At 36.6% G+C, this 19,267-nt stretch overlaps 1 protein-coding gene across 8 annotated transcripts in view; it reads right to left on the bottom strand.

The window, feature by feature from the left end:
- The window catches only part of LOC139845486 (uncharacterized), a 28,197-nt gene extending 9,818 nt beyond the window's left edge, over positions 1–18,379 (bottom strand). For all 8 annotated transcript variants that reach the window (XR_011758351.1, XR_011758352.1, XR_011758354.1 and 5 more), the window contains exon 1: positions 18,020–18,379. Coding sequence is in view for 4 of the 8 variants with exons in the window: in XM_071835735.1 (XP_071691836.1) it covers positions 18,020–18,377 (358 nt within the window). In the remaining 4 variants the exon portion in view is untranslated. The remainder of the gene's footprint in view (positions 1–18,019) is intronic.
- Between the last annotated feature and the right edge of the window lie 888 nt (positions 18,380–19,267).

Genomic DNA, 19,267 nt, shown 5'->3' with positions numbered 1-19,267 from the left:
CAAAGATGGTACATTCAGGTTGTGTATCGACTACCGAGAGTTGAACAAACTTACCATCAAGAACCGCTACCCACTACCGAGAATCGATGACTTATTTGATCAACTACAAGGCTCGTCTATTTATTCAAAGATTGACTTACGTTCCGGGTATCATCAAATGCGGGTGAAAGAAGATGATATTCCAAAGACTGCTTTCAGAACACGTTACGGTCATTACGAGTTTATGGTCATGCCGTTTGGTTTAACTAATGCACCAGCTGTGTTCATGGACCTTATGAACCGAGTGTGTGGACCATACCTTGACAAGTTTGTCATTGTTTTCATTGATGACATACTTATTTACTCAAAGAATGACCAAGAACACGGTGAACATTTGAGAAAGGTGTTAGAAGTATTGAGGAAGGAAGAATTGTACGCTAAGTTTTCAAAGTGTGCATTTTGGTTGGAAGAAGTTCAATTCCTCGGTCACATAGTGAACAAAGAAGGTATTAAGGTGGATCCGGCAAAGATAGAAACTGTTGAAAAGTGGGAAACCCCGAAAACTCCGAAACACATACGCCAGTTTTTAGGACTAGCTGGTTACTACAGAAGGTTCATCCAAGACTTTTCCAGAATAGCAAAACCCTTGACTGCATTAACGCATAAAGGGAAGAAATTTGAATGGAATGATGAACAAGAGAAAGCGTTTCAGTTATTGAAGAAAAAGCTAACTACGGCACCTATATTGTCATTGCCTGAAGGGAATGATGATTTTGTGATTTATTGTGATGCATCAAAGCAAGGTCTCAGTTGTGTATTAATGCAACGAACGAAGGTGATTGCTTATGCGTCTAGACAATTGAAGATTCACGAACAAAATTATACGACGCATGATTTGGAATTAGGCGCGGTTGTTTTTGCATTAAAGACTTGGAGGCACTACTTATATGGGGTCAAAAGTATTATATATACCGACCACAAAAGTCTTCAACACATATTTAACCAGAAACAACTGAATATGAGGCAGCGTAGGTGGATTGAATTATTGAATGATTACGACTTTGAGATTCGTTACCACCCGGGGAAGGCAAATGTGGTAGCCGATGCCTTGAGCAGGAAGGACAGAGAACCCATTCGAGTAAAATCTATGAATATAATGATTCATAATAACATTACTACTCAAATAAAGGAGGCGCAACAAGGAGTTTTAAAAGAGGGAAATTTAAAGGATGAAATACCCAAAGGATCGGAGAAGCATCTTATTATTCGGGAAGACGGAACCCGGTATAGGGCTGAAAGGATTTGGGTACCAAAATTTGGAGATATGAGAGAAATGGTACTTAGAGAAGCTCATAAAACCAGATACTCAATACATCCTGGAACGGGGAAGATGTACAAGGATCTCAGGAAATATTTTTGGTGGCCGGGTATGAAAGCCGATGTTGCTAAATACGTAGGAGAATGTTTGACGTGTTCTAAGGTCAAAGCTGAGCATCAGAAACCATCAGGTCTACTTCAACAACCCGAAATCCCGGAATGGAAATGGGAAAACATTACCATGGATTTCATCACTAAATTGCCAAGGACTGCAAGTGGTTTTGATACTATTTGGGTAATAGTTGACCGTCTCACCAAATCAGCACACTTCTTGCCAATAAGAGAAGATGACAAGATGGAGAAGTTAGCACGACTGTATTTGAAGGAAGTCATCTCCAGACATGGAATACCAATCTCTATTATCTCTGATAGGGATGGCAGATTTATTTCAAGATTCTGGCAGACATTACAGCAAGCATTAGGAACTCGTCTAGACATGAGTACTGCCTATCATCCACAAACTGATGGGCAGAGCGAAAGGACGATACAAACGCTTGAAGACATGCTACGAGCATGTGTTATTGATTTCAGAAACAGTTGGGATCGACATCTACCGTTAGCAGAATTTTCCTACAACAACAGCTACCATTCAAGCATTGAGATGGCGCCGTTTGAAGCACTTTATGGTAGAAAGCGCAGGTCTCCGATTTGTTGGAGTGAAGTGGGGGATAGACAGATTACGGGTCCGGAGATTATACAAGAAACTACCGAGAAGATCATCCAAATTCAACAACGGTTGAAAACCGCCCAAAGTCGACAAAAGAGCTACGCTGACATTAAAAGAAAAGATATAGAATTTGAAATTGGAGAGATGGTCATGCTTAAAGTTGCACCTTGGAAAGGCGTTGTTCGATTTGGTAAACGAGGGAAATTAAATCCAAGGTATATTGGACCATTCAAGATTATTGATCGTATCGGACCAGTAGCTTACCGACTAGAGTTACCTCAACAACTCGCGGCTGTACATAACACTTTTCACGTCTCGAATTTAAAGAAATGTTTTGCTAAAGAAGATCTCACTATTCCGTTAGATGAAATCCAAATCAACGAAAAACTTCAATTCATCGAAGAACCCGTCGAAATAATGGATCGTGAGGTTAAAAGACTTAAGCAAAACAAGATACCAATTGTTAAGGTTCGATGGAATGCTCGTAGAGGACCCGAGTTCACCTGGGAGCGTGAAGATCAGATGAAGAAGAAATACCCGCATCTATTTCCAGAAGATTCGTCAACACCTTCAACAGCTTAAAATTTCGGGACGAAATTTATTTAACGGGTAGGTACTGTAGTGACCCAAACTTTTCCATGTTTATATATATTAATTGAGATTGATATTTACATGATTAAATGTTTCCAACATGTTAAGCAATCAAACTTGTTAAGACTTGATTAATTGAAATATGTTTCATATAGACAATTGACCACCCAAGTTGATCGGTGATTCACGAACGTTAAAACTTGTAAAAACTATATGATGACATATATATGGATATATATATATATATATATATATATATATATATATATATATATATATATATATATATATATATAGTTAACATGATACTATGATAAGAAAACATATCATAAAGTATATTAACAATGAACTACATATGTAAAAACAAGACTACTAACTTAATGATTTTTAAACGAGACATATATGTAACGATTATCGTTGTAAAGACATTTAATGTATATATATCATATTAAGAGATATTCATACATGATAATATCATGATAATATAATAATTTAAAATCTCATTTGATATTATAAACATTGGGTTAACAACATTTAACAAGATCGTTAACCTAAAGGTTTCAAAACAACACTTACATGTAACGACTAACGATGACTTAACGACTCAGTTAAAATGTATATACATGTAGTGTTTTAATATGTATTTATACACTTTTGAAAGACTTCAATACACTTATCAAAATACTTCTACTTAACAAAAATGCTTACAATTACATCCTCGTTCAGTTTCATCAACAATTCTACTCGTATGCACCCGTATTCGTACTCGTACAATACACAGCTTTTAGATGTATGTACTATTGGTATATACACTCCAATGATCAGCTCTTAGCAGCCCATGTGAGTCACCTAACACATGTGGGAACCATCATTTGGCAACTAGCATGAAATATCTCATAAAATTACAAAAATATGAGTAATCATTCATGACTTATTTACATGAAAACAAAATTACATATCCTTTATATCTAATCCATACACCAACGACCAAAAACACCTACAAACACTTTCATTCTTCAATTTTCTTCATCTAATTGATCTCTCTCAAGTTCTATCTTCAAGTTCTAAGTGTTCTTCATAAATTCCAAAAGTTCTAGTTTCATAAAATCAAGAATACTTTCAAGTTTGCTAGCTCACTTCCAATCTTGTAAGGTGATCATCCAATCTCAAGAAATCTTTATTTCTTACAGTAGGTTATCATTCTAATACAAGGTAATAATCATATTCAAACTTTGGTTCAATTTCTATAACTATAACAATCTTATTTCAAGTGATGATCTTACTTGAACTTGTTTTCGTGTCATGATTCTGCTTCAAGAACTTCGAGCCATCCAAGGATCCATTGAAGCTAGATCCATTTTTCTCTTTTCCAGTAGGTTTATCCAAGGAAATTAAGGTAGTAATGATGTTCATAACATCATTCGATTCATACATATAAAGCTATCTTATTCGAAGGTTTAAACTTGTAATCACTAGAACATAGTTTAGTTAATTCTAAACTTGTTCGCAAACAAAAGTTAATCCTTCTAACTTGACTTTTAAAATCAACTAAACACATGTTCTATATCTATATGATATGCTAACTTAATGATTTAAAACCTGGAATAACGAAAAACACCGTAAAATCGGATTTACGCCGTCGTAGTAACACCGCGGGCTGTTTTGGGTTAGTTAATTAAAAACTATGATAAACTTTGATTTAAAAGTTGTTATTCTGAGAAAATTATTTTTATTATGAACATGAAACTATATCCAAAAATTATGGTTAAACTCAAAGTGGAAGTATGTTTTCTAAAATGGTCATCTAGACGTCGTTCTTTCGACTGAAATGACTACCTTTACAAAAACGACTTGTAACTTATTTTTCCGACTATAAACCTATACTTTTTCTGTTTAGATTCATAAAATAGAGTTCAATATGAAACCATAGCAATTTGATTCACTCAAAACGGATTTAAAATGAAGAAGTTATGGGTAAAACAAGATTGGATAATTTTTCTCATTTTAGCTACGTGAAAATTGGTAACAAATCTATTCCAACCATAACTTAATCAACTTGTATTGTATATTATGTAATCTTGAGATACCATAGACACGTATACAATGTTTCGACCTATCATGTCGACACATCTATATATATTTTGGAACAACCATAGACACTCTATATGTGAATGTTGGAGTTAGCTATACAGGGTTGAGGTTGATTCCAAAATATATATAGTTTGAGTTGTGATCAATACTGAGATACGTATACACTGGGTCGTGGATTGATTCAAGATAATATTTATCGATTTATTTCTGTACATCTAACTGTGGACAACTAGTTATAGGTTACTAACGAGGACAGCTGACTTAATAAACTTAAAACATCAAAATATATTAAAAGTGTTGTAAATATATTTTGAACATACTTTAATATATATGTATATATTGTTATAGGTTCGTGAATCAACAGTGGCCAAGTCTTACTTCCCGACGAAGTAAAAATCTGTGAAAGTGAGTTATAGTCCCACTTTTAAAATCTAATATTTTTGGGATGAGAATACATGCAGGTTTTATAAATGATTTACAAAATAGACACAAGTACGTGAAACTACATTCTATGGTTGAATTATCGAAATCGAATATGCCCCTTTTTATTAAGTCTGGTAATCTAAGAATTAGGGAACAGACACCCTAATTGACGCGAATCCTAAAGATAGATCTATTGGGCCTAACAAACCCCATCCAAAGTACCGGATGCTTTAGTACTTCGAAATTTATATCATATCCGAAGGGTGTCCCGGAATGATGGGGATATTCTTATATATGCATCTTGTTATTGTCGGTTACCAGGTGTTCACCATATGAATGATTTTTATCTCTATGTATGGGATGTGTATTGAAATATGAAATCTTGTGGTCTATTGTTACGATTTGATATATATAGGTTAAACCTATAACTCACCAACATTTTTGTTGACGTTTAAAGCATGTTTATTCTCAGGTGAATATTAAGAGCTTCCGCTGTTGCATACTAAAATAAGGACAAGATTTGGAGTCCATGTTTGTATGATATTGTGTAAAAACTGCATTCAAGAAACTGATTTCGATGTAACATATTTGTATTGTAAACCATTATGTAATGGTCGTGTGTAAACAGGATATTTTAGATTATCATTATTTGATAATCTACGTAAAGCTTTTTAAACCTTTATTTATGAAATAAAGGTTATGGTTTGTTTTAAAAATGAATGCAGTCTTTGAAAAACGTCTCATATAGAGGTCAAAACCTCGCAACGAAATCAATTAATATGGAACGTTTTTAATCAATAAGAACGGGACATTTCAGTTGGTATCCGAGCGTTGGTCTTAGAGAACCAGAATTTTGCATTAGTGTGTCTTATCGAGTTTGTTAGGATGCATTAGTGAGTCTGGACTTCGACCGTGTTTACTTGAAAAATGATTGCTTAACAAATTTTGTTGGAAACTATATATTTTTAACATGTGAATATTATGTGATATATTAATCTCTTAACGCGTTTGATATTATGTGATAGATGTCTACCTCTAGAACAAGTCCCATTGACTCACCTAATAATAATGAAGAGTCAAATGTAAATTGGAATGATTCGTGGACTGATTCACAAGTTCCCGAAGAGGAACCGGAAGAAGAGTCGGAACCGGAAGAAGAATCGGAACCGGAAGAAGAATCGGAACCGGATGAAGAAATAGAACCGGTGGGGGAAATAATAAAACGGTTAAGTAAAAGAAAATCCTCAACCAACCGACCAAAGTTAATTATGGTCAATGGTGTTTCCGCCAAGGAAGCAAAATATTGGGAGGATTACCAATTTTCCGATGAATCGGATTCCGACGAGAATTCCGATGATGTTATAGAAATTACCCCAACTGAATTTAAAAAGGCAAAAGAAAATAATAAGGGAAAGGGCATAAAAATAGAGAAATCTAATTCCAACCCCGATGAACTTTATATGTATCGTCAACCCCCGAAGTCCTTAAGTTGTAACAATGACCCGGGAACCTCTAAACCACCAGGTTTTTCTAAACCAATGTGGACAACGACGGCTCGTATTAGGGGAACATCATATATCCCTAGAAACTTGGCAAAACGAACCAAAACCGAAGAAGAAGAAACGAGCGAGTCGGAATAAGATAGTTGTATTTGTGTGGTGTAATATATGTAATATAGTGTTCTTATGCTTTATGATATATGTAAAAATTGCTTGTATTAATAAGTATTTTTTTTATGAATCTAACTCTTGTCTATTTTACAGTTTAAAAATACAAAATGGATAGACAACCCAATATTTTAAGAGACCTACCCGGAGACATGATTGATGAAATCTTGTCTAGAGTCGGCCAGAATTCTTCGGCACAACTATTTAAGGCGAGATCAGTTTGTAAGACATTCGAAGAACGTTCCAAGAATGTCTTGGTTTATAAGAGACTTTCGTTTGAAAGATGGGGGATATCACATTGGGAAACCCATAAGTTACGATGTGTTTACTTTGACGCATATATTGCGGGGAACCCAAATGCTATTTTACGCAACGGGTTAAGAAATTATTTTGACTCAATATATCCGAATATTGGACTTCGTGATTTAGAAAAAGCGGCTAACATGCAACATAAAGAAGCATGTTATGTTTACGGATTAGTAATGTTCGCTTCTCACCAAAGTGAGAACAAGAACATCGGGCTACAACTATTAAACAAAACGTTTCCACAAGTGACGGAGTCGGTAATTGGGGTAAGAAATAAGGTTTTTAGATTATTACGGGACTGTTGGATATTACGTAACCCTCGTCCCTTTGATGACGTTACAACACGCTGTCTTATCAACGGCCATAACGGTTATGTTGCACAAGACCAAGGATGGGAAGTAGTCCTAGTAAAACCAGAATGCATGACTTGTTTCTGGACGTATGAATTACGTGTCTTTATTGCCTTTGCTGAACGACTTGTGTACTAGCTAGAATTATCTTCACAACTATCTTGTATCAAAGTTATTGTGTGCTATATTTCATGCTTTATGTAAAATAAGCGGTATTGTAAGTTTGTAAAATATTGTATAAAAGTTTGAACGCGAAATATTATTATAATCAGTTTTTCATATAGAATTGTAGTAGTTGAATTGTATATTAGCAACTAAGTATGAACTTAACGGGTAGGTACTACCCGAATTTAAACTTATAAAACGCTAATATGAAGAAAAAGCTTTTATAAATGAGTTCATATTATGCTACGAAATACTATTAACTACTCTTAATATTCTGTATGATTAACTTGTTCCATTTAACTATTTTGAAGGAAATGGCACCGACTACTCGACACACCGTGAATATGAATGAAGAGGAATTCCGTACTTTTCTAGCTTCAAACATAGCCGCAGTACAGGCTGCGCTACATACCAACAATAACCTTGGATCTAGCAGTACAGGAAATCGTGTAGGATGCACCTACAAAGAATTCACTGCCTGCAAACCTTTGGAATTTGATGGAACCAAAGTACCGATCGGATTGAAACGGTGGACCGAGAAGGTTGAATCGGTGTTTGCCATCAGTAAGTGTACTGAAGAGGACAAAGTGAAGTACGCTACGCATACCTTCACAGGTTCTGCGTTAACATGGTGGAATACCTATCTAGAGCAAGTGGGACAAGATGATGCGTACGCACTACCGTGGTCAGCATTCAAGCACTTGATGAACGAGAAGTACCGTCCCAGAACCGAGGTCAATAAGCTCAAGACAGAACTTAGAGGGTTACGAACCCAAGGATTTGATATTACCACGTACGAAAGACGATTCACAGAATTGTGCCTATTGTGTCCGGGAGCATTCGAAGATGAGGAAGAGAAGATCGACGCGTTTGTGAAAGGATTACCGGAAAGAATCCAAGAAGATATAAGTTCACACGAGCCCGCCTCCATACAACAGGCATGTAGAATGGCTCACAAACTAGTGAACCAGATTGAAGAAAGAATTAAAGAACAGACTGCTGAAGAGGCCAATGTGAAGCAAGTCAAAAGAAAGTGGGAGGAAAACGGTGATAAGAATCACCAATACAACAACAACAGCAATTACAACAATAATCGCAACAATTATCCCAACAATCGCAACATCAATCGCAACTACAACAAACGGCCCAACAACAACAGCAACAACAACAACAACAGCAACTACAACAATCATCCCAACAACAATAATAACCGCAACAACAACAACAATCAGAAGCAGCTATGCCAAAGGTGTGAAAAGAATCACTCGGGGTTCTGTACCAAATTTTGTAACAAGTGTAAAAGAAATGGTCATAGCGCGGCGAAGTGTGAGGTCTACGGACCAGGGGTTAATAGAACGAAAGGAACAAATGGTGTCGGAACGAGTAATGGCGGAGCAAGTAGTGTCGGAGCAAGTTATGCCAATGTAGTTTGTTATAAATGTGGAAAACCAGGCCACATTATTAGAAATTGCCCGAACCAGGAGAACACGAATGGACAAGGCCGCGGAAGAGTTTTCAATATTAATGCGGCAGAGGCACAGGAAGACCAGGAGCTTGTTACGGGTACGTTTCTTATTGACAATAAATCTGCTTACGTTTTATTTGATTCGGGTGCGGATAGAAGCTATATGAGTAGAGATTTTTGTGCTAAATTAAGTTGTCCATTGACGCCTTTGGATAGTAAATTTTTACTCGAATTAGCAAATGGTAAATTAATTTCAGCAGATAATATATGTCGGAATCGAGAAATTAAACTGGTTAGCGAAACATTTAAGATTGATTTGATACCAGTAGAGTTAGGGAGTTTTGATGTGATAATCGGTATGGACTGGTTGAAAGAAGTGAAAGCAGAGATCGTTTGTTACAAAAATGCAATTCGCATTATACGAGAAAAAGGAAAACCCTTAATGGTGTACGGAGAAAAGGGCAACACGAAGCTACATCTTATTAGTAATTTGAAGGCACAAAAACTAATAAGAAAAGGTTGCTATGATGTTCTAGCACACGTCGAGAAAGTACAAACTGAAGAAAAGAGCATCAATGATGTTCCCATTGCAAAAGAATTTCCCGATGTATTTCCGAAAGAATTACCGGGATTACCCCCACATCGATCCGTTGAATTTCAAATAGATCTTGTACCAGGAGCTGCACCAATAGCTCGTGCTCCTTACAGACTCGCACCCAGCGAGATGAAAGAACTGCAAAGCCAATTACAAGAACTTTTAGAGCGTGGTTTCATTCGACCAAGCACATCACCATGGGGAGCTCCTGTTTTGTTTGTCAAGAAGAAAGATGGTACATTCAGGTTGTGTATCGACTACCGAGAGTTGAACAAACTTACCATCAAGAACCGCTACCCACTACCGAGAATCGATGACTTATTTGATCAACTACAAGGCTCGTCTATTTATTCAAAGATTGACTTACGTTCCGGGTATCATCAAATGCGGGTGAAAGAAGATGATATTCCAAAGACTGCTTTCAGAACACGTTACGGTCATTACGAGTTTATGGTCATGCCGTTTGGTTTAACTAATGCACCAGCTGTGTTCATGGACCTTATGAACCGAGTGTGTGGACCATACCTTGACAAGTTTGTCATTGTTTTCATTGATGACATACTTATTTACTCAAAGAATGACCAAGAACACGGTGAACATTTGAGAAAGGTGTTAGAAGTATTGAGGAAGGAAGAATTGTACGCTAAGTTTTCAAAGTGTGCATTTTGGTTGGAAGAAGTTCAATTCCTCGGTCACATAGTGAACAAAGAAGGTATTAAGGTGGATCCGGCAAAGATAGAAACTGTTGAAAAGTGGGAAACCCCGAAAACTCCGAAACACATACGCCAGTTTTTAGGACTAGCTGGTTACTACAGAAGGTTCATCCAAGACTTTTCCAGAATAGCAAAACCCTTGACTGCATTAACGCATAAAGGGAAGAAATTTGAATGGAATGATGAACAAGAGAAAGCGTTTCAGTTATTGAAGAAAAAGCTAACTACGGCACCTATATTGTCATTGCCTGAAGGGAATGATGATTTTGTGATTTATTGTGATGCATCAAAGCAAGGTCTCAGTTGTGTATTAATGCAACGAACGAAGGTGATTGCTTATGCGTCTAGACAATTGAAGATTCACGAACAAAATTATACGACGCATGATTTGGAATTAGGCGCGGTTGTTTTTGCATTAAAGACTTGGAGGCACTACTTATATGGGGTCAAAAGTATTATATATACCGACCACAAAAGTCTTCAACACATATTTAACCAGAAACAACTGAATATGAGGCAGCGTAGGTGGATTGAATTATTGAATGATTACGACTTTGAGATTCGTTACCACCCGGGGAAGGCAAATGTGGTAGCCGATGCCTTGAGCAGGAAGGACAGAGAACCCATTCGAGTAAAATCTATGAATATAATGATTCATAATAACATTACTACTCAAATAAAGGAGGCGCAACAAGGAGTTTTAAAAGAGGGAAATTTAAAGGATGAAATACCCAAAGGATCGGAGAAGCATCTTAATATTCGGGAAGACGGAACCCGGTATAGGGCTGAAAGGATTTGGGTACCAAAATTTGGAGATATGAGAGAAATGGTACTTAGAGAAGCTCATAAAACCAGATACTCAATACATCCTGGAACGGGGAAGATGTACAAGGATCTCAGGAAATATTTTTGGTGGCCGGGTATGAAAGCCGATGTTGCTAAATACGTAGGAGAATGTTTGACGTGTTCTAAGGTCAAAGCTGAGCATCAGAAACCATCAGGTCTACTTCAACAACCCGAAATCCCGGAATGGAAATGGGAAAACATTACCATGGATTTCATCACTAAATTGCCAAGGACTGCAAGTGGTTTTGATACTATTTGGGTAATAGTTGACCGTCTCACCAAATCAGCACACTTCTTGCCAATAAGAGAAGATGACAAGATGGAGAAGTTAGCACGACTGTATTTGAAGGAAGTCATCTCCAGACATGGAATACCAATCTCTATTATCTCTGATAGGGATGGCAGATTTATTTCAAGATTCTGGCAGACATTACAGCAAGCATTAGGAACTCGTCTAGACATGAGTACTGCCTATCATCCACAAACTGATGGGCAGAGCGAAAGGACGATACAAACGCTTGAAGACATGCTACGAGCATGTGTTATTGATTTCAGAAACAGTTGGGATCGACATCTACCGTTAGCAGAATTTTCCTACAACAACAGCTACCATTCAAGCATTGAGATGGCGCCGTTTGAAGCACTTTATGGTAGAAAGTGCAGGTCTCCGATTTGTTGGAGTGAAGTGGGGGATAGACAGATTACGGGTCCGGAGATTATACAAGAAACTACCGAGAAGATCATCCAAATTCAACAACGGTTGAAAACCGCCCAAAGTCGACAAAAGAGCTACGCTGACATTAAAAGAAAAGATATAGAATTTGAAATTGGAGAGATGGTCATGCTTAAAGTTGCACCTTGGAAAGGCGTTGTTCGATTTGGTAAACGAGGGAAATTAAATCCAAGGTATATTGGACCATTCAAGATTATTGATCGTATCGGACCAGTAGCTTACCGACTAGAGTTACCTCAACAACTCGCGGCTGTACATAACACTTTTCACGTCTCGAATTTAAAGAAATGTTTTGCTAAAGAAGATCTCACTATTCCGTTAGATGAAATCCAAATCAACGAAAAACTTCAATTCATCGAAGAACCCGTCGAAATAATGGATCGTGAGGTTAAAAGACTTAAGCAAAACAAGATACCAATTGTTAAGGTTCGATGGAATGCTCGTAGAGGACCCGAGTTCACCTGGGAGCGTGAAGATCAGATGAAGAAGAAATACCCGCATCTATTTCCAGAAGATTCGTCAACACCTTCAACAGCTTAAAATTTCGGGACGAAATTTATTTAACGGGTAGGTACTGTAGTGACCCAAACTTTTCCATGTTTATATATATTAATTGAGATTGATATTTACATGATTAAATGTTTCCAACATGTTAAGCAATCAAACTTGTTAAGACTTGATTAATTGAAATATGTTTCATATAGACAATTGACCACCCAAGTTGATCGGTGATTCACGAACGTTAAAACTTGTAAAAACTATATGATGACATATATATGGATATATATATATATATATATATATATATATATATATATATATATATATATATATATATATATAGTTAACATGATACTATGATAAGAAAACATATCATAAAGTATATTAACAATGAACTACATATGTAAAAACAAGACTACTAACTTAATGATTTTTAAACGAGACATATATGTAACGATTATCGTTGTAAAGACATTTAATGTATATATATCATATTAAGAGATATTCATACATGATAATATCATGATAATATAATAATTTAAAATCTCATTTGATATTATAAACATTGGGTTAACAACATTTAACAAGATCGTTAACCTAAAGGTTTCAAAACAACACTTACATGTAACGACTAACGATGACTTAACGACTCAGTTAAAATGTATATACATGTAGTGTTTTAATATGTATTTATACACTTTTGAAAGACTTCAATACACTTATCAAAATACTTCTACTTAACAAAAATGCTTACAATTACATCCTCGTTCAGTTTCATCAACAATTCTACTCGTATGCACCCGTATTCGTACTCGTACAATACACAGCTTTTAGATGTATGTACTATTGGTATATACACTCCAATGATCAGCTCTTAGCAGCCCATGTGAGTCACCTAACACATGTGGGAACCATCATTTGGCAACTAGCATGAAATATCTCATAAAATTACAAAAATATGAGTAATCATTCATGACTTATTTACATGAAAACAAAATTACATATCCTTTATATCTAATCCATACACCAACGACCAAAAACACCTACAAACACTTTCATTCTTCAATTTTCTTCATCTAATTGATCTCTCTCAAGTTCTATCTTCAAGTTCTAAGTGTTCTTCATAAATTCCAAAAGTTCTAGTTTCATAAAATCAAGAATACTTTCAAGTTTGCTAGCTCACTTCCAATCTTGTAAGGTGATCATCCAATCTCAAGAAATCTTTGTTTCTTACAGTAGGTTATCATTCTAATACAAGGTAATAATCATATTCAAACTTTGGTTCAATTTCTATAACTATAACAATCTTATTTCAAGTGATGATCTTACTTGAACTTGTTTTCGTGTCATGATTCTGCTTCAAGAACTTCGAGCCATCCAAGGATCCATTGAAGCTAGATCCATTTTTCTCTTTTCCAGTAGGTTTATCCAAGGAAATTAAGATAGTAATGATGTTCATAACATCATTCGATTCATACATATAAAGCTATCTTATTTGAAGGTTTAAACTTGTAATCACTAGAACATAGTTTAGTTAATTCTAAACTTGTTCGCAAACAAAAGTTAATCCTTCTAACTTGACTTTTAAAATCAACTAAACACATGTTCTATATCTATATGATATGCTAACTTAATGATTTAAAACCTGGAAACACGAAAAACACCGTAAAATCGGATTTATGCCGTCGTAGTAACACCGCGGGCTGTTTTGGGTTAGTTAATTAAAAACTATGATAAACTTTGATTTAAAAGTTGTTATTCTGAGAAAATGATTTTTATTATGAACATGAAACTATATCCAAAAATTATGGTTAAACTCAAAGTGGAAGTATGTTTTCTAAAATGGTCATCTAGACGTCGTTCTTTCGACTGAAATGACTACCTTTACAAAAACGACTTGTAACTTATTTTTCCGACTATAAACCTATACTTTTTCTGTTTAGATTCATAAAATAGAATTCAATATGAAACCATAGCAATTTGATTCACTCAAAACGGATTTAAAATGAAGAAGTTATGGGTAAAACAAGATTGGATAATTTTTCTCATTTTAGCTACGTGAAAATTGGTAACAAATCTATTCCAACCATAACTTAATCAACTTGTATTGTATATTATGTAATCTTGAGATACCATAGACACGTATACAATGTTTCGACCTATCATGTCGACACATCTATATATATTTCGGAACAACCATAGACACTCTATATGTGAATGTTGGAGTTAGCTATACAGGGTTGAGGTTGATTCCAAAATATATATAGTTTGAGTTGTGATCAATACTGAGATACGTATACACTGGGTCGTGGATTGATTCAAGATAATATTTATCGATTTATTTCTGTACATCTAACTGTGGACAACTAGTTATAGGTTACTAACGAGGACAGCTGACTTAATAAACTTAAAACATCAAAATATATTAAAAGTGTTGTAAATATATTTTGAACATACTTTAATATATATGTATATATTGTTATAGGTTCGTGAATCAACAGTGGCCAAGTCTTACTTCCCGACGAAGTAAAAATCTGTGAAAGTGAGTTATAGTCCCACTTTTAAAATCTAATATTTTTGGGATGAGAATACATGCAGGTTTTATAAATGATTTACAAAATACACACAAGTACGTGAAACTACATTCTATGGTTGAATTATCGAAATCGAATATGCCCCTTTTTATTAAGTCTGGTAATCTAAGAATTAGGGAACAGACACCCTAATTGACGCGAATCCTAAAGATAGATCTATTGGGCCTAACAAACCCCATCCAAAGTACCGGATGCTTTAGTACTTCGAAATTTATATCATATCCGAAGGGTGTCCCGGAATGATGGGGATATTCTTATATATGCATCTTGTTATTGTCGGTTACTAGGTGTTCACCATATGAATGATTTTTATCTCTATGTATGGGATGTGTATTGAAATATGAAATCTTGTGGTCTATTGTTACGATTTGATATATATAGGTTAAACCTATAACTCACCAACATTTTTGTTGACGTTTAAAGCATGTTTATTCTCAGGTGAATATTAAGAGCTTCCGCTGTTGCATACTAAAATAAGGACAAGATTTGGAGTCCATGTTTGTATGATATTGTGTAAAAACTGCATTCAAGAAACTGATTTCGATGTAACATATTTGTATTGTAAACCATTATGTAATGGTCGTGTGTAAACAGGATATTTTAGATTATCATTATTTGATAATCTACGTAAAGCTTTTTAAACCTTTATTTATGAAATAAAGGTTATGGTTTGTTTTAAAAATGAATGCAGTCTTTGAAAAACGTCTCATATAGAGGTCAAAACCTCGCAACGAAATCAATTAATATGGAACGTTTTTAATCAATAAGAACGGGACATTTCAGCAAATATGACACTTTTCCACGTATTGCGCGATGTCTGCTTTCATAGTTGGCCACCAATATAACACTTTCAGATCATGGTACATTTTTGTAATACCGGGATGCACAGATAATCTCGATTTATGTGCTTCATTTAAGATTAAATCCCTCAATCCTCCAAGTAACGGCACCCAAACTCGTTCACGATAAGTTTTTAATCCTCGCGAGTCATTCATCAATTCTACTCTTCTTTTCACCATTAGCTCAGATTTCAAATGTTCATCTTGTAATGCTTCAAGTTGAGTTATCTTTAGTCGATCAACTAAATCGGACACAATCTCAATTCGCATAAACTTTACACTGTCAGCGGATTTCTTACGACTTAACGCATCAGCCACAACGTTTGCTTTGCCAGGATGATATCTGATCTCACAGTCGTAATCCTTGATTAGTTCTTGCCACCGTCTCTGGCGCATGTTCATCTCTTTTTGCAAAAAGATATACTGTAAACTTTTATGATCAGTGCAGATAACACAGTGCGTACCATAAAGATAATGTCTCCACAACTTTAACGCAAACACTACTGTAGCCATTTCTAAGTCGTGTGCTGGGTAATTCTTTTCACTTGGTTTTAACTGTCGAGACACATACGCAATTACACGATCTCTTTGCATTAATACACAACCCAAACCGGATAAAGACGCGTCACAATACACAACGAAGTCGTCTGATCCCTCAGGTAAAGCTAACACTGGTGCTTGACATAACAAACTTTTCAAAGTCTGAAACGCAGTTTCCTGTTCATTACCCCACTGAAAAGACACATCCTTTCTAGTTAACTTTGTCAAAGAACTTGCAATCTTTGAAAAATCTTTAATAAACCGTCGGTAGTAACCAGCCAGTCCTAGAAAACTCTTAATTTCTGTTGGATTCTTTGGTGAATTCCAATTCATCACAGCTTCAATTTTAGACGGATCTACTTTTATACCTTCTGCACAGATAATATGACCCAAAAATTGAACTTCACGTAACCAGAACTCACACTTTGAAAACTTTGCATACAATTGCTCACGTTTCAACAGTTCCAACACTTGTCTTAAATGCTCAGCATGCTCGGATTCGGTTTTGGAATACACTAAGATGTCATCAATGAACACGATAACAAACTTATCCAAAAACGGTTTACACACCCTATTCATAAGATCCATGAAAATTGCAGGAGCGTTGGTTAACCCAAAAGGCATCACTAAAAACTCATAATGACCATAACGAGTACGAAACGTAGTCTTAGGAATGTCAGATTCAGCAACACGAACCTGGTGATATCCCGAACATAGATCTATTTTCGAAAAGTACGAAGCTCCTTGAAGCTGATCAAATAAGTCATCTATTCTAGGAAGCGGATACTTATTCTTCACTGTTCTTTTATTTAGTTCACGATAATCTATACACATTCGGAGCGTACCATCTTTCTTTTTCACAAATAACACTGGTGCACCCCACGGCGAAGAACTCGGACGAATGAACCCGCGATCTAACAGTTCTTGAATTTGAGACATCATTTCACTAATTTCTGAAGGAGCTAATCTGTATGGAGCTTTAGCAACCGGCGTAGCCCCTGGCACTAACTCGATCTTATATTCAACTTCCCTGATCGGCGGTAAGCCTGGCAATTCATCTGGGAACACTTCTGGATACTCAGACACCACCGGAATATCGGACACTACTTTCTTTTCCTTCTTTACATCGATCACATAGGCTAAGAAAGAATCACACCCCTTGGCCAAAGATTTCTGAGCTTTCATCATCGACAATAATGGACAACGGAACCCACCGCGATCACCACGAGCCACTACTCGTTTCCCACCAGCCACCGGAAAAGAGATAACTTTCCTATCGCACTTAATACTGGCCTTATGGTCACTAAGCCAATTCATGTCTAACACTACATCAAAGCTTGGTATAGGCATCACTAAACAAGTCACAGTGAAAAGACTACCCTCTATGTCAATAGTAATTCCAGACACTAACTTCGTGACTGGAACTGTCCTACCGTCACCCACTTCGACACTTAATGGTTCATTTATTACACTAACAGGCACATTTAACTTAGCACAAAATGTAGTTGACACAAACGAGCAATTTGCTCCACAATCAAATAGTACACGAGCCGGCAAAGAATTAACTAAGAACATACTGGTGATTGCATCGTCAGTAGCAGTGGCAGCGTCTACTGACATCTGAAAGGCTCTAGCTTCAGGTTGTGGAGGATTCTTGCGCTTCTGCCCCACAAAGGAAGCAGATGATCCCCCAGCTGACACAGCACGTACCCCTGACCCGGACCCCACCCCGGAATAACTCTTTCTTACAGCTGGACACTCTGCAGATCTGTGACCCTCTTTTTGACAATTCCAACACACATTATTCTTAAATGAACAATCTTGAGGCTCATGTCCCACTGTACCACAACGCAAACAACGTTTCGTCAAGGTTGTACACTGCCCACTATGCGAAGACTTACACATCCTACACCATGTCTTCTGACTGCTTGACATTGATCCACCCTGGCTAGATTGCCCTTTTGGATTAAACCAACTTGATTTCTTTGATTGCTGGCTAGACTGACTTGCCGCTGGTTTCACTTGCGACACACTTTCAGTTTTCACACTTTTGGCCGACTTAATGTCACTTTCATTTACCTTTGCTAACATATGCGCTTGTGACAAAGTAGTAGCAAGTCTTGCAATCGTGCGATACTCAGGTCGCAAAATTTCTACAAACCTTTGCACTCTGGACTGTTCGTCAGGTATCCACTGATGCACAAACCTTAACTTGTCCATAAACTGCTCAAACGCTTCATCGACTGTCATTTCTTCAGTCATCGTCATTTGCATGAACTCTTGCTTCAATCGGTTGATATCAAATGCGGTGCAGTACTGCTCCTGGACCTTTGCAGAAAATTGTTCCCACGTGACCTGATTGAGTTGCTCTTCGGTCAACGGAGCAGTAATTGTATCCCACCAAACCATAGCTTGATTCTTTAACAGTCGGCTGGCATAAGTTACCCGCAATTCTGGTTCACATTGACAGGCTTTCAATGCCCGTTCAACTTCCCTTAGCCAATTCATTGTCACAATCGGATCGCGATGACCCGAATACTCAGAGGGCTTGCAGTCCATAAACTGTTTGAACGTACACTTTTTCTTCTCCTTTACCACTTGCTGAAACATAGGAGTTTGAAATGGATTCGTTGTCGCATACTGATATTGAAGAGGGTACTGGTATTGTTGAGAAGATTGATATGGCACTTGAGGTATAATTTGAGGTTGAGACTGGAATGGTTGAGAAGCACTACCCGATGGGTCAGATGTATACTGAGTACCAGTAAACCCTGGAGGTATCGGTGGATCACTTGCTTCAGACACCACAGTTGAATGCCTAATAT

Source organism: Rutidosis leptorrhynchoides, chromosome 4 (genome assembly GCF_046630445.1).
Source record: "Rutidosis leptorrhynchoides isolate AG116_Rl617_1_P2 chromosome 4, CSIRO_AGI_Rlap_v1, whole genome shotgun sequence".
NCBI classification, from domain to species: Eukaryota; Viridiplantae; Streptophyta; class Magnoliopsida; order Asterales; family Asteraceae; genus Rutidosis; species Rutidosis leptorrhynchoides.
This window is presented reverse-complemented; position numbering and strand designations above follow the sequence as displayed.